The 23,933-nt window shown below is 45.5% G+C and overlaps 1 protein-coding gene across 1 annotated transcript in view; it reads right to left on the reverse strand.

Annotated features, from left to right (window-relative positions):
- Nucleotides 1-23,933, reverse strand: part of LOC128838126 (guanylyl cyclase C-like) — a 66,945-nt gene that overhangs the window by 35,133 nt on the left and 7,879 nt on the right. The window contains exons 5-11 of the mRNA XM_054030030.1: nt 21,145-21,266; nt 19,633-19,729; nt 14,484-14,601; nt 11,579-11,717; nt 9,997-10,082; nt 8,925-9,036; nt 1,425-1,506 (exon numbers count right to left, since the gene is read on the reverse strand). Coding sequence (XP_053886005.1) covers nt 1,425-1,506; nt 8,925-9,036; nt 9,997-10,082; nt 11,579-11,717; nt 14,484-14,601; nt 19,633-19,729; nt 21,145-21,266 — 756 coding nt within the window. The remainder of the gene's footprint in view (nt 1-1,424; nt 1,507-8,924; nt 9,037-9,996; nt 10,083-11,578; nt 11,718-14,483; nt 14,602-19,632; nt 19,730-21,144; nt 21,267-23,933) is intronic.

Raw genomic sequence — 23,933 nt, forward strand, 5'->3', positions numbered from 1 at the left:
AATCAGGACATTAACTGGCTGACAAAAGAGAATGGCATTGTCATGTCTCTCTTCTTCCTTGAGAATTATGAGGTAATCCACTGCATCATCTGAATTAGCTAGGATTGTGAAGTTTGGTAACATTTCTACATGCAAAGCATACATTCTTTGGAAAAAAAATAGCAAGAATTGATTCTGAGGAATCCCCAGGAATTTCTTCTGCATTGGAGGCTCTCAGAGACCACCGTGATGGGTGTGGCATAAAACTCTAAATGGAATTCAACAATTAATATCTTTGCCATCAATAGATTCATTGGAATAGATTCAGGAGGGGTAACAGCACCTTTGGCAGCAGTACAAAGTGTCTGGAAGTAGCCTTTTGTCAAATTTCTGGTAGCTCTTCAACAAATAAACAAATGCAGATTAACTTTATCAGTCTGTTGGCATGTTTGTTCTTAGGTTTGGGAACAATGAGCTCTTCTGATTCTTGGGTACAGCTGGGCATCCAAGTGTGGACTGACTACATCAACTTGCATTCTTATCTCATGAAAAGTGTTAACTAGCAAGGAGAACACATCACGTCAAAATGACAATGGTTAAAGTGTGCTACCAATCAGGTTTTCATAGAATCCAATTTTCTTGTTGTCTCTGAAGTCCTTTGATCTGTGGAAAAGGAGTCATCTGAGCTACTAAAGGTGGAAGGTCCAGGTAAAATATACATCTCTAAAACCACTGAAAATGACGGTTCTGAGTCCTGTGAATATGAGAGATATATAGATGCACTGGAAATGGGTTGAACTTTTTCTTTGAGAGGATCCTAGAGTGGGTTTCAGTTTCTATTTATCTGATTTTTCCGCCATGATAGAAGCTATACCACAATCTAGTCAGAAAATTTTATCCATAGAAAAAGAATGTGAACTAGCTGCAATGAGGCAAGACAAGTCTGGGAAAATAGTAAGAGATAAAGTGGGTCTAGAAACTGTGGCACCAAAACTTTCTGGTGTTTTTATTTATGCAATGACACAAGATTGAGTCAACCTTTCTGAATGAACTGTTAAGTCACCAAAAGGGTAAAGAAACATAGTAGAGTAATAGAAAGGGCTAAGTGTGAGCAGTAAGTGAGAAAAAGTCTGAAAGTTGGCCTTGTCCTCACAAAGACACTTGCTAAGTTTGTGTGTGTATGCGAAACAGTGCTTTCTAGTGGGTGGAATAGGCCTGATCATCTGTCACATCTACTACCTGAGCAACTGGATCATTTCTCAAAGCGGAGTGCTGAATACAGGTGCCATGCGTGGTGTCTACAATAGAGTGGCACACACAGAGGGAGAAGCCAGCAAGAGCCTTGCCGATGAGTGGGAGATAATTGGACAGATTTTCAAGGAGATATCAAACAACCCATGCCCAGAAGCAGCAAATGGAGGAGAAAAGAAAGATGAGGCAGGTACCTCAACACCAGCAGAGCGATGATCAGAACCAACACCACGGTCCCTGTGAGTGCAAAGACAGCGATAGTCAGGATGTGCGGCCCTGCAAAGGAGAGAAATGGGAAAATATACAACCTTAGTGAGAACACTGGACACATTGTATTAAAAAATATATACCCACGGCCTGATGCAAAGCCTGTTGAAATCAGTGGAAGATTGGCATCCAGTTAGGAAGGCAGGACATCAGGTCACCAATAAATAAATCAGTCAAGCAGATATGCATGAGGAGTCACGAGGTGTCTCCCTGCCAACCCCCTGAAACATGTGTCTCACTTATAGAAGCCTGCATGATTCCAAACATGATTTTAATCATGTGACTCGGTGATGTTTTGTGACTGGAGATATTTAAGAGTAGGTTAGATAAATCTCTATCAGGGATGGTCTAGACAGTATTTGGTCCGGCCATGAGGGCAGGGGACTGGACTCGATGACCTCTCGAGGTCCCTTCCAGTCCTAGAGTCTATGCATCTATGAATCTATTTTTGAAATGGGAGTATTAGAGCACCAGTTTTGTTCTTGAGGCTCTGCTACCCTCTTGTGGCTACTGACACTACAGCATGCTAAACAGTATTCCACCACAAATTAATACGGTATTGTGTATTCTTCTTAAAGAACCAGAATAACATTTATGTTGGAGTGTATAGACTCCATCTAGGGATTGGTATGGTGGGTGTTAACACTTTGAGCAATAGAAAAATCAAATGTAAAAGCCCTAATTTTAAGGAATGTCATGGGGAAGAGTAGAGAATTGGATCAGCAGTTGCAAATTACACACTGTAAAAGGGTTGTGTTCTAGTTACTGAGTTTGGTAAGCTTTCTAGAGGAAAGAGGACATAGCTAGCTAGAACAGTTTTGATAGCAGGTGGATGGTGACAGTGACTTAAACTTTGGCTATCTAAAGCCATTCTCTGTTTGAATATATTTGTTTGGAAACTGGCTGGAGGAAGCATTTTAAACTCTTCGCTTTGGAAAGCATTTATGTTTGTTTGTTTTGCCTAAGCTGCAAAAAATCTGGTTATATCAGAAGTTGGACTTCTAGATTTGCAAGTATTGGTCCCCTGCTTTACTATGGCTTGCTTGACTGCTACAAATTGAAAATGGTAGTATATGCTTAATCCTGAACTAAGCCTAATAGCTCCACATTTTGTGTTTTCATAGACTTTTGGATGATTCAGGAAGCCTATTTATGGCGCTAAAACATATGATCTGGTCTCATTACAATGTTTCTACTATAGAGGAACTAAACTCTGTAAAAATGTCAGGTTTCCTGTTTTTTGGCTATAAATGACTTCCTGAGGCATTTTCTTAAGGAGTTTGAGGATGGTAGAAGAATGTAAATGAGAACACTACACTCCATGTGACCCTTTACTGCAAATGGACTCAAGATTGGGGGGAACAAATGAGTGGTACCTCAGCTTAGCTACATTTGCACAATAACACTTGTCAACAGAGACATGTAGGACATTAGCTTAATGTGCTAAATAACTCTTTTGCCAAATAAGTGCTCATCTGCTCTCTACTGGGCTTTTGGTGCCACTGTGTTCCACAAAACTCTGAATTCTAGTAGTCTGGATTTAAAATCTGATTGAATACAGAAGGAAATTTTGGTCACCAAGAGAAAGTGGTACGTTATGGTTCTGTGGTTCAGACTTGTCCTGAGTCACACAGAGGGTCAGTAGAAAGCTATCAAGAACTGAAACAGAGTCTGGGTCCAGCCAGTGGGAGCTAGGTTGAGCTGACTTTTACTGGGAGTCTCCTCTTCCTTGTTTCATTAGCAAAGAGTGAAGCTGAATGCAGGTTAAGTTCAACAAGTGTAACTTCATTAAACCCTGTGCACTGCTCTCTCCCTGAGTCTGGAAGCAACTCAGACAAACTCCACCCATTCCCTGTCCCCTGGTGTGCTGTCAATAACACTTGTTCCTCCAGGGAACAAGGGCCCTCTGGCTCCAATTCCACTGATCACAATGTACTGATGTCTGAGTTAGTATCAGCCTGATAGGGTGTCTATCCCCACAAGGGAGAAGGGGTTGAGGTGGCTAGCTGGGCCAATTAACTGCCCAGGCTGCACCTGGAGGAGCAGCCAGGGAGCAGGGATTAATTAGAGTCAAGGCTCAGCTGGACAGGAACAGGAGCTGTCTGTATAAAGCCCAGAAGCTGACAGTAGCTGGGGGCCACAGGGAAATAATCTGCAATTGCTTCCTGGGAGAAGGGTACTATGGTTAGGCCTGGAGGATAGTCTACAGCTACTCCTTGGGAGGATGGAGTTTGGGCTGGCAAACCCATAGAGCCAGAAAGGTAGGAAAAGCTCAGGGGAAAAGCTAGGGTTACCATACGTCCGGATTTTCCTGGACATGTCCGGCTTTTGGGGGCTCAAATCCCCGTCCGGGGGGAAATCCCCAAAAGCCGGGCATGTCTGGGAAAATCGGGAGGGAGGGCTGGGCCGGGGTTGCGGGGCTGGGCACGCGGTGCCGGGCCGGGGTCCAGGGGCGCAGGGCCGGGGCCGCGGGGTCGGGCCGCCGGGGGGGTGAGCTGGGCCTCAGGGTCGGGCCGCCGGGGGGGTGCGCTGGGACGCGGGGCCGGGAGCCGGGGGGTCGGGCCGGGAGCTGGGACGCCGGGGGGGGTGCGCGGGGCCGCCGGGGGGGTGCGCGGGGCCGCTGGGGGCTGGCCGGCAGTGCTGGGTGGGCCGGGGGTGGTCGGCCGGGGGCCAGGGCCGGCACCCCAGGGCCCGAGCCGACCCAGGCTGGAGCCGCCGGGGGGGCCAGCCTGGGCCGCACCTCCTCCCCCCACCCCCCCCCCTTACCTGCTCAGGCTTCCCGTGAATTAAATGTTCGCGGGAAGCAGGGGAGGGGGCGGAGACTTTGGGGAGGGGGCGGAGTTAGGGCGGGGGAGGGGGCGGGGCCAGAGCCCCGTGGAGTGTCCTCCTTTTGGAGGCACAAAATATGGTAACCCTAGAAAAGCAGCAAGGTATGAAATAGGGCATATCTTAGCAAGTGATGGAAGGGTTCCTGATCTGGAACACAGAGTAGAGGGCAGGACCAGTTTCCCCCCTCAGCCACTGGGGAAGTAGCGCAGACCAGGAGGCAGGAAGCAGACTGCCTGGGACAAATTGTGTTGAAAGATTTTGATGCCCTGGAAGGGGGAAACGCTGAGTGATCTGGCAGAGTTATGAAGAGGAAGCAGGAGCTCTTGAAGTGAGAGGGGGACTGTGGACAGAGAGATGGGGTGGAACTGCAAGAAGGGGTGTTGCCCTGGCAGAGCTAATCCCCAGAGGAGGCACCATCTAGTAGAGTGTGAAGTACAGCCATACTGAACTGTTCTCCACCTAAAGCTTTTTGTACATCTTACAGCAGGGTTTCTCAAACAAGGGTCGCCGCTTGTGCAGGGAAAGCCCCTGGCGGGCCGGGCAGGTTGTTTACCTGCCTCGTCCGCAGGTCCGGCCGATCGCGGCTCCCACTGGCCGTGGTTCGCTGCTCCGGGCCAATGGGGGCTGCTGGAAGTGGCAGCCAGTAAGTCCCTCTGCCTGCGCCACTTCCAGCAGCCCCCATTGGCCCGGAGCAGCGAACCACGGCCAGTGGGAGCCGCGATCGGCCGGACCTGCGGACAGGGCAAGTAAACAAACCTGCCCGGACCGCCAGGGGCTTTCCCTGCACAAGCAGCGACCCCTGTTTGAGAAACCCTGCCTTACAGCTAATTGCATACATGGCACTTTGTTAATATGGAGTTAAGCTTTCTGGCTCTCCACAGTGCCCTAGGCTCTTCATGCTCATCCACAACATGAGTTTGTGTTCAAAAATCCAAAGGTTAGAAAACCAGAAAATGAGCAGTTCAGGTTCCAGGATTATGGAGGTACTATTGCACGGGCCAAGAAAGCACAAACCTTACAAATGTAGGAAATGCAAAGTTAGGAAGACACCTGCCATGCAACATTAACTCTGCCCCTTTGGTCCATCACAGTACCATTACACTTCAGTAAAGTTTTTACTGTCCAATGTGATCTCTTCCAGCCACACAGAATCATAGAATATCAGGGTTTGAAGGGACCTCAGGAGGTCATCTAGTCCAACCCCCTGCTCAAAGCAGGACCAATCCCCAACTAAATCATCCCAGCCAGGGCTTTGTCAAGCCTGACCTTAAAAACCTCTAAGGAAGGAGATTCCACCACCTCCCTAGGTAACCCATTCCAGTGTTTCACCACCCTCCTAGTGAAAAAGTTTTTCCTAATATCCAACCTAAACCTCCCCAACTGCAACTTGAGACCATTACTCCTTGTTTTGTCATCAGGTACCACTGAGAACAGTCTAGATCCATCCTCTTTGGAACGCCCTTTCAGGTAGTTGAAAGCAGCCATCAAATCCCCCCCTCATTCTTCTCTTCTGGAGACTAAACAATCCCAGTTCCCTCAGCCTCTCCTCATAAGTCGTGCTCCAGCCCACTAATCATTTTTGTTGCCCTCCGGTGGACTCTTTCCAATTTTTCCACATCCTTCTTGTAGTGTGGGGCCCAAAACTGGACACAGTACTCCAGATGAGGCCTCACCAATGTCGAATAGAGGGGAATGAGCATGTCCCTCGATCTTCTGGCAATGCCCCTACTTATACAGCCCAAAATGCCGTTAGCCTTCTTGGCAACAAGGGCACACTCATAGACTTTAAGGTCAGAAGGGACCATTATGATCATCTAGTCTGACCTCCCGCATGATGCAGGCCACAAAAGCTGACCCACCCCTTTCCCTTAACTGTTGACTCATATCCAGCTTCTCGTCCACTATAACCCCTAGGTCCTTTTTTGCAGAACTGCTGCCTAGCCATTCGGTCCCTAGTCTGTAGCAGTGCATGGGATTCTTCCGTCCTAAGTGCAGGACTCTGCACCTGTCCTTGTTGAACCTCATCAGATTTCTTTTGGCCCAATCCTCTAATTTGTCTAGGTTCCTCTGTATCCTATCCCTACCCGCCAGCGTATCTTCCACTCCTTCCAGTTTAGTGTCATCTGCAAATTTGCTGAGGGTGCAATCCACACCATCCTCCAGATCAGGGGTCGGCAACGTTTGGCACGCGGCTCGCCAGGGTAAGCACCCTGACGGGACGGGCCAGTTTATTTACCTGCTGATGCGGCAGGTTCAGCCGATCGTGGCCCCCACTGGCCGCGGTTCGCCGTCCCAGGCCAATGGGGGCGGCGAAAAGCCACGGCCAGCACATCCCTCACCCGCGCTGCTGCCCCCATTGGCCCGGGACGGCGAACCGCGGCAAGTGGGGGCCGCAATCGGCCGAACCTGCCGCGTCAGCAGGTAAATAAACTGGCCCAGCCCGCCAGGGTGCTTACCCTGGCGAACCGTGTGCCAAATGTTGCCGACCCCTGCTCCAGATCATTAATGAAGATATTGAACAAAACCGGCCCCAGGACCGACCCTTGGCGCACTCCGCTTGATCTCGGCTGCCAATTAGACATGGAGCCATTGATCACTACCCGTTGAGCGCGACGATCTAGCCAGCTTTATATCCACCTTATAGTCCATTCATCCAGCCCATAGTTCTTTAACTTGCTGGCAAGAATCCTGTGGGAGACCGTATCAAAAGCTTTGCTAAAGTCAAGGAATAACACATCCACTGCTTTCCCCTCATCCACAGAGCCAGTTATCTCATCATAGAAGGCAACTAGGTTAATCAGGCATGACTTGCCCTTGATGAATCCATGCTGACTATTCCTGATCACTTTCCTCTCCTCTAAGTGCTTCAGAAGTGATTCCTTGAGGACCCGCTCTATGATTTTTCCAGGGACTGAGGTGAGGCTGACTGGCCTGTAGTTCCCCGGATCCTCCTCCTTCCCTTTTTTAAAGATGAGCACTATATTAGCCTTTTTCCAGTCATCCAGGACCTTCCCCAATCACAGTGAGTTTTCAAAGATAATAGCCAATGGCTCTGCAATCACATCTGCCAACTCCTTTAGCACCCTCAGATGCAGTGCATCGAGCCACATGGACTTGTGCTCATCCAGCTTTTCTAAATAGTCCCGAACCACTTCTTTCTCCACAGAGGGCTGGTCACCTCCTCCCCATGCTGTGCTGCCCAGTGCAGCAGTCTGGGAGCTGACCTTGTTCGTGAAGACAGAGGCAAAAAAAGCATTGAGTACATTAGCTTTTTCCACATCCTCTATCACTAGGTTGCCTCCCTCATTCAGTAAGGGGCCCACACTTTCCTTGACTTTCTTTTTGTTGCTAACATACCTGAAGAAACCATTCTTGTTACTCTTAACATCTCTTGCTAGCTGCAACTCCAAGTGTGATTTGGCCTTCCTGATTTCACTCCTGCATGCCTGAGCAATATTTTTATACTCCCTGGTCATTTGTCCAATCTTCCACTTCTTGTAAGCTTCTTTTTTGTGTTTAAGATCAGCAAGGATTTCACTGTTAAGCCAAGCTGGTCACCTGCCATATTTACTATTCTTTCTACACATCGGGATGGTTTTTTCCTAGAGCCTCAATAAGGATTCTTTAAAATACAGCCAGGTCTCCTGGACTCCTTTCCCCCTCATGTTATTCTTCCAGGAGATCCTGCCCATCAGTTCCCTGAGGGACTCAAAGTCTACTTTTCTGAAGGCCAGGGTCCATATTCTGCTGCTCTCCTTTCTTCCTTGTGTCAGGATCCTGAACTGGACCATCTCATGGTCACTGCCTCCCAGGTTCCCATCCACTTTTGCTTCCCCTATTAATTTTTCCCGGTTTGTGAGCAGCAGGTCAAGAAGAGCTCTGCCCCTAATTGGTTCCTCCAGCACTTGCACCAGGAAATTGTCCCCTACATTTTCCAAAAACTTCCTGGATTATCTGTGCACTGCTGTATAGCTCTCCCAGTAGATATCACAGTGATTGAAGTCTCCCATGAGAACCAGGGCCTGCGATCTAGTAACTTCTGTTAGTTGCCAGAAGAAAGCCTCGTCCACCTCAACCCCCTGGTCTGGTGGTCTATAGCAGACTCCAACCACGACATCACCCTTGTTGCTCACACTTCTAAACTTAATCCAGAGCCTCTCAGGTTTTTCTGCAGTTTCATACCAGTGCTCTGAGCAGTCATACTCCTCTCTTACATACAACGCAACTCCCCCACCTTTTCTGCCCTGCCTGTCCTTCCTGAACAGTTTATATCCATCCATGACAGTACTCCAGTCATGTGAGTTATCCCACCAAGTCTCTGTTATTCCAATCACATCATGTACACCACAGATCAACTGTGCTGCACAAAGTACAGCAAGGCTCCTAGCGGTATATGAACAGGAATGATAATTTGAAGTTGTATTGGGTACACAGAAAATGACAGGTTTAGTTAGGGTAGGATAAGGGACTGTCAGATTCTCAGCTCCTATTGACATCCCAATGGCAGTTAAGATTGGGTGGCCACATTGCATAGGAAGTGTTATCTTAATGGTGCATGAGCCCCCTCCATTATGAACCAGTTTTAGTAGGTATCTCACCGGTGCTTGGAATGTCATTAGGCAGCTTCCGGTTCTTCCAGCTGAAAGATGGGCTGGTAGTCATTGGTTCTGTCTTATTCTGATGAGTGTCATACTGCAGGAGGGTCTGGAACTGTGAGAGAATATAGAAATGAACTTTGTTAATAGCTCTCATGCTCAGTCCCTTTCCTTTGCGTTATCCTCCCATAATGCACTACACAACTTCCAGCAAAATAGACTCATGTCCTCTGCTGCAGTGATGTGTCCCTTCCAGTCTGGGTCATGTTTCTGTTTTTCACATTCTGCCTGTACTACTCCTCTGTCCTTCCCAGAAGTGCAGCAGTCCCACAAAGTCTGGTGTTTTTGACTGCATCAGTCTACCAAGTCATCAGGGTGACTCATTTCCTCACTTGCCTCATTGTGCTGCTGTGAAGGGGCATGCTCTCAAAATGGCAGAGAGGAGATAAACAAGTTCCCCTGGGCCTGTTCAACACCAACAAGGCACACCTGCAAGGCTTGTTCTGCCTGGAGTCGGGGGGAGCTTAAAAGGGAGCACTTGGCCCAGGATGGGACAGTGAACAGGATGAAGGCTGCCCTGCCTCTGAAAGCCCAGCTAGGCTCACACAGAGAGACAGCAACAAGCTTCACTTCTCCCAAAGCTGCACAACTGAGCCTCAAAACAACATGCCCGTGAGGAGGGGCTGGAGATAGACCCCCATCTAGACTAAGCCCAAAGAGCTGACCCAGGAAGACTGCCTGAGTCCCAGGTCACCCTTACTTTTCTTTAATTTCCCATGGACTCCCGTCTCCCAGAAGGGAAGAAAGAGAGGAGAAGACTTTTCATTTGTTTGTTTGCTCCAAGGATCCCTTGGGCAGCTGCCAGCAGGATGAGAAAGACAGTACAAGGACCTGAAGTGGGGTCTGGGAGGGGACTTGAAGGGACCCCTAGCCCCCACACCTGCACACAGACAGCTCTAGTACACCTCCATTTCAGTTCTGGCTATCTCTCTTGTCATAGTCTCACTCTAAGCCAGGGCCTCTAATTCCCCTCTCACAGATCACCAAAGAACACCTTCTTAATGGAATTACATACTTGATAGGTATCTACTGATGTATACAATAGAGACAAATTGACATCAAGATCTCCAAATTCATCCAGGGTCACTGGACCCAGTGCACCTGTGGACACAAGGAACAGATCAATGAAGGAGCCTGGCACTATCCCAAGAAGCATTAACATGTGACAAGAAGAGAGGTGTAAATTAAGAGACTTCTGATGTTAGGGTTTTTCTTCCCATTAACCTTCTGCATCTACACAACAGCACCCTTCTTAGCACCCACATCAACTTATTCAGCCTCTGCTTCTCCCCTATTTCCATACTATTTTTGCTTTAAAATATGAGTTTGAAATTGGTAAAGGAGTAGATCTGACAATACTGAAGAATGAAGCCTCCCTAACCACAGAAAAGATACAACTCATGTAGCAACCAGTCTGTTTTATTTCCATACACTGATCCTGCCAATGTGCCTTCAAGGGACCATCTCTAGAGGTGAGAAGGAAACTCTGATTCTATCCTTGGTCTCAAAGTCTGTTAACAAGGAGGGAAATACAGAGATAATTTATGTTCTTTTCTACTGGCTTCACTTGGGCTAGATTTTCATCTTTTGTGGGATAGCTGTTTGGGTCTAATAACCTTGTGTACCTTGCTATTTTAACCATACTTTTTCTTACCCTGCTGCTTGCTTTCTTATGGTGGGGAACGCATACATTCCATAACTCAGGATATGTTAATGTTACAGACTAAGGATTTTAGGGTGTAATCTTCAAAAGCACTCAGTGTTGGCCTAATTCTGCTCCCTTTGAAGTCAATGGTGAAATTGATGCTGATGCTTTCTTGGCCAATGTTAGCTGTGGCTGAACGTTATCTACTATACATACTCCCCACACTACTATCCAGGACAATGACAAAAGAAGAACTAGCTACATTTTTGGGGATGAAGCTTAGAGATGGATTTGGTTCAATGTTATGTATACTTCATCCTCATCCAACCTTGTGTCTAGCCTAAAATAAAACCTGGATGCCAGTCAGATGACAGGGAAGAGTCTAATGGACTCTGCAACCCACTTGGATGCCTCACAATTACACATCCTATGGTCCACCCAGGCAACAGTCCCCATATAGAGAATTCAGACCTCTATACCTACATCAGAAAAGCACAATGTAATAAGGCCAGGGAGCTTAACATATGTCATCCTATTCTGTGCTGACCAAGGAATGCCCCTCCCACTATACAGGGATATTCCTCCTAGGTCATTTCTGTACCCTTTACACCGCCAGACCAGTGTGAAGAGCCTGCAGCCCAGGAGAGATTCTGGCCCCCAAACACTTCGGTCCTAATTGAAATTTATAAAATGTTTCATTTCTTATTTTGTATGTGATGTATATGGAGGGGGATTCTCTGTGTGTGGATATTACTTAGTCTGTTTCTTCAGTGCTGATTATCATAGTATATTTGGAAAAGTCAATTGAACAGAACAAGAGGGAAGACAACTCATTGCAGAGTCTGAACCCGTTCAGCAGTAAGGGGACTTCCCCTCATGCCCACCTGGAAAACAAACTCCCTCTCCCCACAGTCCACTCAGTGAGCTGTTGCTCAGAATTGTACTTGATTACCTTGAAATGTGATGTTCCGAAACTGTTGAATGAAATCAGCGGGACTCCCAATTGGCTGTTGGGAGAGCAGAAGTTTCTTCAGGACGTGTCCAAATAGCAAGACTCCATCCAAATAGCCGACAATATAGTCATTATTCAGCTAGAATAGGAGAAAAAAAGAAGTTGGCAACACAGCCTGTTTATACCTCCATCCAAAACTGCAGCATAATTGGGAGTATCAGCTCAGGAGAAACTTCAGGAATGGAACAGCAAAAGCTGCTGCAGATCAGAGTGAGGTGCAGTGGTAGGGGTGTGTGGGGGATCAGGCTTGGAAAAATAGGATGCTGCAAGGTGGGATTGAGATGTATAAGCAGAGTGAGGTAATGGAGCCACAGGTCTGTAGTAAGAGGGTACTGCAGGTCAAGATTAAGGTGCAGTGGCAGAACTGGGGAGGCCCTAGGACTGGAATAGCAAGAGGTTCTGTGGGTCAAAAGTATTTTCCACTAGACACCTCCTGACAACTGTTCATTTCTGAATTTTCCATGCCTTGGGTTTAGTTCACTAGTCTATAATACTTGATGGCGCCTCAAAGGTTTCTAGAAGCCTGCAGGGGAGACTTGGTGATATTAAAGGTACATAAGGCACTGGTCCTGCCTGCTTAATTTTTTTCTGATGCAACCCAGATAGCAGAAAGTTGACCCGGAAAAGAAATGCAGTGGCATCCGGAAAAGAAATGCAGTGGCATAAGCTCCAACTAACCCTGGATCTGCTGTGACATTGTAGATGACAGGCCCCAAATGGGCAGAGCAAGGGCACCCATAAAAAAAAATCACTGAATTACCTTTCATCAGAGTTTATTCTGTTGTTCTGCACCAGAGGGCAGTAGCGATACCATTGCACTTATCCCCAGGGGCACAGAGCAAGGCAACTAAGTCCTGTACCTGTACTGCTCAGCTAGAAACCTGTTACAAGAGGCTCTTCCACCTCCAAATCCCCCATTTATTCTCCTTTGGGAGCAAGGTGCTTCATCTCTGTCTTCCCACAACTCCCCCAATCACAATTCCAGACCCTTCCTTTTTCCCTCGCTTCCTCTGTAGTGTAGCAGAGTTTCTGTCTCTCAGTCCTTGTTTTCCCCACAGTCTGTGTCTCTGAAACCTGGCCACTGCTCCTTTTCCCTCCACAGCCCCACCATATCTATAAATCCGGCCTGAATTATGTAGTATAGCTACTCTAGAAAGCATCTGATAGACTTTACAGTCACCCCAAAACTTGAGGTACAGTCCATATTTTCTGCTCCTGAGGGCATTCTGTGCCAATAAATTAAAAGTTCTGTGCATGATATATTAAAATTCTGCAAATTTTATTTGTCAAATAAATGTGGAGACTCCAGCATGGCTTTGGGGAGCACAGGCCACTGGCTGCACAGAGGTGGGAGATCACTGTGCAGCTCCACCTAACCTCCCCTGCCGTCCCTCACACCCCCAGGACACGGACTCAGCGCTGAGGGTGCATCCAACCCTGACACAGTGCAAGGACCAGGCCTGCCCCAGAAACACCCCAGGGTCCTGCCCCTCGATGCCAGGTGCACCAGCTGTGGGCAGGCAGGCTCAGCAAGGGAGGATCAAAGTGTCGAGGGGCTAAGTATGGGGGGATCCAGGTGTGGGTTGAGAGGGTTCTGTGTGGGGCAATCTGGGTGTGGTGGCTCAGTGGGGGATCTGGGTTCGGGGGCATTTGGATGCACAAGGTCTTGTTGTGGGGTTCTGGATGCAGTGGTAATAGGACTCTCCCGGGGGGTCCAGGTAAAGGTGGTCGGTGCTCAGCAGGGGGGTCTGAGTGTGTGGGCACGGGAAAGAGCTCAGCGGGGCGTGGTCTGGATGTGGGGGCTCAGTGGGGGGTCCCAATGCTGGGGGAGTGGGGTTCAGTGGGGTTGGGATCCAGGTGCAAGTGGTTGGGGCTCAGTAGGGTGGGGATCTGGGTGTGAGTGGCTCGTCAGGGTGGTCCAGGTGCAAGGGGAGGGGGCTCATCAGGGGGTTCTGGGTGTGGAGGGCAGGGTGAGGTTCAGCAGGAGTGTCTGGGCATGAGAAGGGTCTGGATGCACAGGAGTTGGATGGATGGCTGAGCAGCTCCCTGTACAGTGATCCCTCCCCCTGCAGCTGAGGAACGATGGGTGCAGGAAGTGCTGGGGGAGGAGGGAGGGTTGCAGAGCTTCCTACAGCCAATGGAAAAATCTGGGGGTGGGTCTGACCTGGCCCCAGATGCCATGCAGGAGAGGAGGAAGTCCCATCCTCCCCAGCTCACCTGGGACTAGCAGTTGAGCCTGGCGCAGGGTAGGAGCCACCAGCTGTGTCTTCCCCAGTCCTGCCCCCACCCCACAGTGATTTACCACTCTGCTGGCTGCCCTGGGCACCTGAAACATACTGCTGGGGAGGGTCACGTGACTGTTTTTGTGGCTTCCCTTTGCTTCCCCGTCAGAAAGTCATTTTTCTGTGGGGAAACAAAGAAATCTGTGGGGGACATAAATTCTGTACATGCGCAGTGGCACAGAATTCCCCCAGGAGTAAAAATTTTCACAACTCTTTCCCAAGTCCCATAAACTAGACACTTGCAGGCCAATTAAAAGCTTTGAACTTAGTTTGAGCCTCATAATGTAGCACAACTGTCTTGCACCTTTGCTTTGTGATGCTGTAACCCTACATCATGATGCCACATTACAGCAGGAGGATGAGAGGTCATCCGGCATTGTCACACTGTCATGACATGAAGAGCTAAACATTGCTATACCACGCTGCTGTGTTGCAATGTGATTAATTTGTTTTGTGGGATGAGTACAGTCAGTAGCAGCCTTTTTTTTTTTTTTTTTTGGAACACTCTTGTGTGAACACAGGTGAGGTGGATGAAATGAAAAGATATGAAATAGTGTGGTTACCAGGTGTTCTTCTGTGGAATCTGTGGAATTCAGTGTGTAACTAGGTGGTGGCAGCGTCAGGACAAGGACATTCCGCATATAACTGTCTGATTTGGTGTTGTTCTGAAAGTACATGTTACTGCAAAAAAAAACCACAAGTGCTTCAGGGACAATGATAGCAGGATTAGGGGAAACCTCCAGCTCTGCATACCTAGAGAGACCTTCCCCCTCTTCCCAAAAGGAACTGTTGATTAACAGGTTCACTATGCTTTTAGGTTCACATGGTGATTCTCAAACTTTTTGACATTGTAAATCACTTTTCACTGTGGTAGATACGTCCCCTTCCATTGTTCACACTATTCCTGTGGCAGCTATAGTGTTTAGTTACACAAAATGGTAATATTGGGACGGATCTGAAGACACCAGATAAAAATAAACACATATGCCTAAATAGATTCTATTGCCCTGCTTTGTTTCTGTGCTGTTTACTTTCTCTCCCTGCTTGCAGCACTTTACACGTAGAGAGACTGAGTCCCAGATCCAAAATGCTATCTAGGCTTCTAACTTCTATTAAAATCAGTGGAAGTTAGGAGCCTAAATACCTGGGCCTGAGTCTCTTCTTGGGGTCTGAAGACTCCATTACTACAATCTCTCCAGATTACCTGTCAATTTGTTTTTGACCTCTGATGTATTTACTATCCCTCTAATTTTGGTGTCCTTTACAAACTTGATCGCAGCAGAATTTACACGACAGAAACACTTGGCCAAGAAAGCTATGAAATAGGTATGCAGGGTGCAGAGAAGGGCTGGCTTGTTTTTCCTTAGCTTAGTGAGCTAAAAGAGTCTGTGGAAACCATCGAAGTTTGGTGATGAGCCACACTAGCAGGATGGGCCACTGCTTGAAGATGGCTGCTACTTCGCTTCATGACAGAAGCAGCTCCGCAGACCACCTGGAAGTGCTCCACAAACCACAGTCTGAGAACTGCAGTAAGTGAGAACAACTTGCTGAAAGCATCACTGAGGAGACTGGCTATAAGTAACAATGGGAAGGGGCAGTATTATCTAATTGTATTTCATACAGTTGGATGGCTAAAAACTCCTTTTGTAAATCTCATCCCATAACCCACATTTGATTGCTCATTCTTGTCTTTTTAACTTTCAGTATGAATTTAGTGCCAGAATAAGAGCTTTGGAGACCAAAGTCCTCTCTTTAGCCCAAGCACAGGAAGCAGCAGCAGCTTCCCCACCCCCATATCCACTGCCCCTGTCCTTAATAATATCCTCAGACTGCACCTCTCACCCTGAAGGGATCTCAAAGTACTTTACAATCAGGCTTGGACTGACCAATGGGGAAAATTCCCTGGAGCCCACAGGATTTAGTAGCTTTGCAAGATTCCTCCTAGCAATGGCTGACTTAGTTCTACAGATCAACATGATCTATGCTTAAGTCCTGGCTGGCAACAGAATTTAAATCCACAGAGCTATCTGGGGAACTCCACCACTGGAGAAAAGTGGGGCCTGACCCAGTTACCCTCTGTTGCTTGTTTGGATTTAGCATACTTTTGTGTTTGTATATGAGAAGGCCTGATCTGAGACATCCCATAAACTACAGGGTTATGCGAAAATCAAACACAAGCAGCAATGAATGGCAGGAGGGCATCATGGCACTGAGGCAGATGGCCCTGTCAGAAGACCACATGCTGCAGCAACTGCAGTGGTGGCTCCAATCCTCCTACTGAAGGGACAAAAAAATCATCTCATCCCAGGCAGAGTGGAAATTTAGTCTGTGCTATCACTGCACAGACCGCCCTATCTGTAAATATTTATACGCACGGTGGTGATGCGGGGCCATGTATAAATGAATTTATTTTCAAAACACCTCTGTAGAAGTTGTCTATATGGCATCGGCAAAGCGCATTAGAAGGGTGTGATTTGTAAAATGCTTTAACTGCCCCATGTCGACCTTGCTGGCATGAACTAAAAGATACTTAGATTGTGTTAACATAATCCTTTTAGCTTGTTCCAGAAGGGTCTACGCAGGGCAGTAGGAGCACAGTTCATTGAAGCGCTTTATCAATCACACCCTCTAACGTGCTTTGCCAGTGCCATGTAGACCAACCCTTAGTGACGTGCCCAAGGTCTGTGGCAGAGCCAGGAATGAAGCCCAAGTGTCCGCGTCCAAGGAGCGTGCCTTAACCAGGAGCACATCTTCCTCCCCAGTCTGCTCTTTACATCTATATAAACACAACACCACTGAAAAATAGGCAGCTGGGCGGGGGAGAGAGGCAACCAGTTTCAGACACCACTCTGCACGCTAATGAAGGCAGGGAAATTGTGGCCAAGGACACAAGGGCATCCCCCTGATCTTATGGAAAGTGTCATAGGATCCTTGATGTCAACACAATGCTTATAGGACTCCATGTTTTAAAGGTGTCATCTGAAAAACACACACACCAAGTGAACTGCAGGCTACTTCATGTATTCCCTTTGGAGGAGGAAAGATTGAGTTGAGCCTGTTGGAACTTTAACCTGTGATTCCAAGAGGTGTTTGAACCTAGATCTTAGATTACTAAACTATTCCTTTAGTGCCTCAATCCTGACCCAGAGAGGCCAGCTCTAGGATTGAGAGGCATTCAGACTCCATGGTCCTGGGGATTCTTGGCCTCTTTGAGGCTACCACTACTGGAACCAGTTAGTATGGTGAAAACACCTATTGTCTTAGTGATATTGAACTGAGATAACCAGTCCATTTCACATAGAACTGTAACCAGTGAAAGGCTCCATAACCCATTCGTAATCTGAGTTTTCCAGTTTCTTTGCTAGCCATGGCATGGACCTGATTGGAACTGGTGACTTACAGTCACAGGATATTTAGAGTACCACGAATAGTACCCTGTTCTGTAATATTTTCAATAGCTCTTACATCATTCTAACATCCATAATAAAAATTTGTCCTATACATACCATCAAAGAGATGGTCAATATACTACTGCTACCTGATTTCCTTCAGATTTATATACTTATGTCTGAGCTTAGTATGTTTCAAAGAGGGATATAATCCTAGGGCAACCCTGAAAGACCATTTCTCTCAGTGCCATCAACACTTATTGACAACAACTCCCTTTCCTGTTATTACAGATATGTGTTTGAGTAAAAACTTCTAGGCCTCCAGCTGCTGTTCCATCCTGTAATGAAGTCAGAATCTTGCATTTGTGAAATCCTATTGAGATCACTGCTGTGGAGGTCATTGCAATAATCACTTGGTAATAGCCTCTCTCTCTCACTTTTATATATTTCTGACAAACTGGAAGATCAGAATAGCAAGAAAACAATCCAGGGGCTAGAGGAAATGGTAAATGTAGGGAAATTTTTCAAAAATCCCATGTGTCATTTGGCCAAATTATGCAACTAAGTAGAACTGGGTAGGAAACAGTTTTCCTGTCCTGCGAGAAATTTCATGATTTTGAAAAGCTTCCCATGCTACAGTGGGAGGAAACAGAGACCTTTGAAAAAAAAAAAATGTGAAAAATCAGAATGACCAACTATAGAATAACCAATGGCCTAGTGGTTATGGCACTCTCTTAGGATGCAGGAGCCATAAGACGTCTAGATTCTAGGGCCTGCTCTGCCTAATTCAGAGCAGAGACTTGAACTGTGATCATCTACATCCCAGCTGAGTGCATTAGCTGCCAGGCTATTCTAAGGTGGATCTCTTCTGTGTTCAGGTCACTGCTCTGAATTAGGCAGAGCAGGCCCGAGAACCTAGATGTCTTATAGCTCCTGCATCCTAAGAGGGTGCCATAACTAGCAGGCTATTCCAGGGTCTCTTGCTCTTTTATTTTGAGTCGAAATTTCAATTTGGAGCTGAGAAAAATTTTAATCAAAACTGCCCTTTTGACAGGATTTGACAAATCAACATTTTTGGATGAAAAACTTTGTCAAAAAATTCCTGACCAGCTCTACAACTAAGGGAGATATGAGAAATGTCTACAATTACATTAAGGGCATAAACACCAAGGGCCAGACCTTCACAGGTATTTAGGTGCCTACTGGGATTTTCAAAAGCAGGTTAGGTCCCTAACTTCCATTGATTTGAATGAGTTAGGTGCCTAACTCACTGGGTGGGCAGCGATTGATCCAGCAGGAGTCAATTTATCGCGTCTAGCCTAGACGCGATAAATCGATCGCCGAGCGCTCTCCCATCGACACCGGTACTCCACAGGAGCAAGAGGTGCAGGCGGAGTCAACGGCAGAGCGTCAGCAGTCGACTCACCACAGTGAAGACACCATGGTGAGTAGATCTAAGTACATTGAATTCAGCTATGTTACTCATGTAGCTGAAGTTGCGTAACTTAGATCGGACCCCCCCGCCCCGTGTAGACCAGGCCTTAGATGTTTTTGAAAATCCCACCAGGTGCCTCTCTGCCTCTTTAGGTGCCTCTATACCTTTGAAAATTCTAGCCTTCTGGCCAGATTTTCAAAGGAGCCTAAGGTAGTTAGATGCCCAAATCCTAACTGAGTACCTAACTACTTTAGGCTCCTTTGAAGATCCCATCTTAAAGAAGGAGAGAAATCATGTAAGGTGATCTGAAGAGGCTGTAATTGGGAATACTAAGATGAAATCGAGCAAGTGAATATTTAGGCTGAATATCAGGGAATACATCCTAATAGGGAGATCCATTTGGCTATGGAATAGTCTTTCAGTGGAAGTAGTGGAAGCCACACTACTTATGTCATTTAAAATTGGACAAGACAAAGCCCTGGAGAATATCTTTTAGGGTGTATTCCTGCATTTGCTGGTGGGGTAGTGGGGAGGAAGATATAAAGGACACTAGGTTCTAACTTTGATTTCTGTTATTCTATAATTTCATCCTGCAGTGAGGTCATGACTCTATGATTATGACATCACAGTCCAAAATTTAGATGCCTTTGAAAAAATCTAACATAGATTGGATAAGTGATGTGGAGGACGCGTCCTGGTTCAAACACCAAAAAGCTTTGATAATTGGCTAAAAGGGGGCCAAGAAGACTATGAAAAGGAGGTGACTGGGAAATGTTTCATGGTAAAATGTCTCCTCAGCATGAGAGTTCCTCTTGCACTATTTCCATTAGCTCCATCCTGCAGGAAATGGGAGTGGGAGCAAAAGGAAAACCAGTGATGATACTTTACTTGTGAAGATCCACCAGGATGATGACTATGTCCTCATCTACTTTCTCTTCCCCTAGGATTGTCTTGACCTCAGCTGGGGAGCCACACATGATGATCACTACAGACCAGGCAAAGACAGATGGAGAGAAGGTGAGAAGCATACAAATAAGGAGAGGAGGACAAATAGAGTTTTACATATTGTTCTTAGACCATAAAATCTAGAATATCAGGGCTACAGCAAGTCAGGGCTGAGAGGCATTGCCAGAAATAGGAGAACAGATAGTTGTGGGTCAGGACTGAACTACACTGTCAGTGGGAGGAGAAAGCTTGCTCAGCACCTACCCACATTATGCCTGACTCCAGCCATTATCAGCACCTTCCTTTCATGAGCATTAAAATCGCACATAGATGGAGTGCGGCATAAACTACTATCAGTAACATGGTATTCATAGATTCATAGATTCTAGGAATGGAAGGGACCTCGAGAGGTCATCGAGTCCAGTCCAGGACCAAATACTGTCTAGACCATCCCTGATAGACATTTATCTAACCTACTCTTAAATATCTCCAGAGATGGAGATTCCACAACCTCCCTAGGCAATTTATTCCAGTGTTTAACCACCCTGACAGTTAGGAACTTTTTCCTCATGTCCAACCTAGGCCTCCCTTGCTGCAGTTTAAGCCCATTGCTTCTTGTTCTATCCTTAGAGGCTAAGGTGAACAAGTTTTCTCCCTCCTCCTTATGACACCCTTTTAGATACCTGAAAACTGCTATCATGTCCCCTCTCAGTCTTCTCTTTTTCAAACTAAACAAACCCAGTTCTTTCAGTTTTCCTTCATAGGTCATGTTCTCAAGACCTTTAATCATTCTTGTTGCTTTTCTCTGGCCCCTCTCCAATTTCTCCACATCTTTCTTGAAATGCGGTGCCCAGAACTGGAAGGTTCTAAGGCAAAGGGCATTAGAAGAATAAACCATTAATCTGTCACTGGCTTCCTTATTCTCATGCTTCCCCTCCCCAATGATGTCAGGGGTTAGCATTATCATAAGCACTTGTTAATAGAGCTGGGGCATCACCACCGTGGCCAAGGTTTCCAGTAAGGATTGGTCATTCCCCCATGTTTGAAATGAGCCCCCTTGTTGCATAAAAAGGGTGTGAGTGAGAGAGAAACAGACACAGAGAGAGAAGCTGAGCATTCTTGTGACCCAGGAATCCAAACTATGACGGGGGCTACTGGGTTATGAATGCTTCACTGGACAGGGCTTGTAGGAAGACAGTGTCATGTCTTCAGAAGATAATCTACCCCAAGAGGCCTCTACAAGCAGAATTTGCCCATATGCTTTCTCAGGACAGTGAGGGAATTGAGTTCTGTGCCATCTTCCCACATTCACAAAAATAGAAGATGAAAAAGAGTATCTGTGCTCTTTCTGCCATAAATTGAAAGATTTCCCCCAGAACATAACCCAGGCAGTAGTGCATAGATAGAGATCAACAGCATGCATGCAAGGGAGAGGGAACTCTTATCTCCTCTTACCATTGCTTTTCCGGCTCTGATCCTTCACAATTTTCTTTAATTGTTCTGGTGTCCTTAAAACCTCTTTGAACTTCACCTTTAAAGAGAAGTATGAGACTCCAGCCTCCAGTGCATTGAGGTACCTGATGCAGGGTAGGAAGTGCGGGTTATAGATCAACAGAAAATATTGCTAATGCCTTACATTTATATAGCACCTTCCCTCATTAATAATCCTAAAATGTCTGATAGACTGTTTACAGCACATAAGGATCACTTCACCTACTACAGAAATGTAGCCACTTCTGGGCTGGAATGCAGCAGTCATTCTACATCAATAAAGTTAAACAACAGAATCTGGAAGGGAAAGCAGTACAGAGAATGTGAGCATAAAAAGGAAAACTTTGAACCTGACCAGCAACCACTTAAATCTGGTATTATAAAGGGTTGGTTCAGAAAATGCATTAGTGTAGTAAGATAATTTTCAAAACAGAAAACTTTGAGGAATTACAAAATCTAGTGAGTGAGGTTGACTGGGAGATTGGGGAATCCTAGAAGATACAAATTAAAGTGCAAAGGAGCAAATGTGGTTCCATGGAACTGCTTAAAGACTTGAGGTTTTAAAAAAAAGTGATTAAAAAAGATAGGAGTCAAAAAATAAGAGTGCAAAGTCAAGTAAGGCTTGTTGGAAAGAGATAAGAAGAGGGAAAAAGAAGAACGAGTAAATTCTAGGTAAAAGCACTAAAGGGACGTTGTCAATTTGAAAATCCTATTTCTCTCTGAAAATTTTGTATCTCTTATAGTTACAAAAGAGACTTTGGGTCACTATATCTGAAAAATTAGTGGAGTGAAAACAAATAATTGTCTCTATTTTTCCTCCCCTGGTTTGCTTAGTTTGTGATCTAGCAGCACTTGGGGCACCATCCTTTGAGGTGCTGAACACCTTTTTCTCCCATTGTCTTCAGTAAGAAAAGAGGGTGCTCTGCACCTCACCAGGATCATGCCCTTAGTGAGTAAGGCTCCAATCTTGCACACATTCAGGTGTTTTCACAACTTTACACACATGAATAGTCCCGTTGAAGATACTCATGCCTCTAAATATTTGTGGGGTGGAAATAATCAGGCCATATTATTTAATAAGTGCTTTATCAGAAATTGGATTTTTTTAAAGAAAATAGTGAATTTAAAACACTTCAAGTTAACCACAACACTTTACACAAAATAAGTCCTGCCTGAATATAACAATAAAAGAAAAAAGTTTGAACAATTAGGAAGTAAGGAAGACCATGAAAAGTAGTATTGATAAAGGAAATACAAGAAAATACTTGGAAAATATGAAAATACACAAATCAGCAGCTCGGAATGGTAGGAAACCTATGGTATTAAAGGAATCTAGCTAAAGAATATATGGTACCATGGACATTTATTTTTGGAAAGTTATGGAGAACTGGGGATATAGCAGATTAGAGAAAAAAACACTAATTTTCAAAACATGAAAGAAAAATGATCCTGGCAATTACTATCCTGTAAGTTAAGTTTCTATCCTTAATAAAAGGACAAATACTAAGAGAAAATGCTCATTAAACACCTATGAGATAATGGAACTGGGATTGTATTTTAGTTCCCAATTCAATAGAGCACTTAAGCATGTATTTAAGTCACACTGAAGTCAATAGGGTTTAACCTGATGCATAAAGTTCAGCAGGTACTTATGTGTTTTCCTGACAGAGGGCAATAAAGAATAAATCTTTCCACACAAACTTGATTGCTTTTTTAGTTTAATTTCCAAATCACTGAAAGAGTGGAGTGTACTAAATGTAATATTTGGATGTTAATAAAGCAATTGTCTCAATCTTACTTGAAAAATCAATTCAAACTGGGATAGGAACACACTCAAACTGACAATTGGCTGATTGATGGACATAAACAAAGGGTAATGATAAATAGCAATATATTGTGTGGGTAAAGTGTCTATTGGACTATCACAGAGATTGATATTAAGTCTGCACTAACATTTTCATTAATGGAAGATAGAGGAAAATATACTAATACAACTCCAATATGATATGAAATTAGGAGGAATTGTACCTACCAGTGAGGACAGCGAAAAAAACATCAAGGGACTTAGAAAGATTAAAGTCTGGGCAAAAAGTAACTAAATAAGATTGATTCAACTTGGGAAAAGGCAATGTACTGTAACTAAAGGAAAAAAATCAGTATCGTTGTTTGAAATTCACTGGTAATGAAGAAGACTCTAAAAAACTGAACAAGGCCTAAGGGTGATAGCAGACAGCAGATTAGATATGATTTTACAATGCTATGACAGAAAGATCAGCCCCTGCATTTGCAGATACTGAAGTATCATGTCACAGAGCAGAAAAGTAATAATATCCCTCTATGGCCATGGTCTGGTGAGACCATACCTAGGCTATTGCTTTCATTTTAGGTCATTTCATTCAGAGAAGAACATTGATCAGAGTTTGAAAGGCATTCAGTGTAAAACCAGTGACTGGAGGGACTAAGGTGAGAAAGAATTAAAAGAGCTAACTCAGGCCCTGAACTTGCAAACTTTTATGCACATCAGTAGTACTGAATGGGACCTCTCACGTGTTAAGCCAGATGCATAACCATTTACATCAGGGATTTAAACAGTCTACAAATGTTTGAATGGTTTAAAACCAAGGGCTTGATTTTTTCCTCCGTTTCACAACCCCAGATACACCCTTTTCCCCTAGCAAGATACAAGTAACAACCGGACTGATTTGTATCCTGTGTGGGGACAATCAGGCATCAAGGAGGAAGTAGAGGAATTA

This window comes from Malaclemys terrapin, chromosome 1 (assembly GCF_027887155.1).
Source record: "Malaclemys terrapin pileata isolate rMalTer1 chromosome 1, rMalTer1.hap1, whole genome shotgun sequence".
NCBI classification, from domain to species: domain Eukaryota; kingdom Metazoa; phylum Chordata; order Testudines; family Emydidae; genus Malaclemys; species Malaclemys terrapin.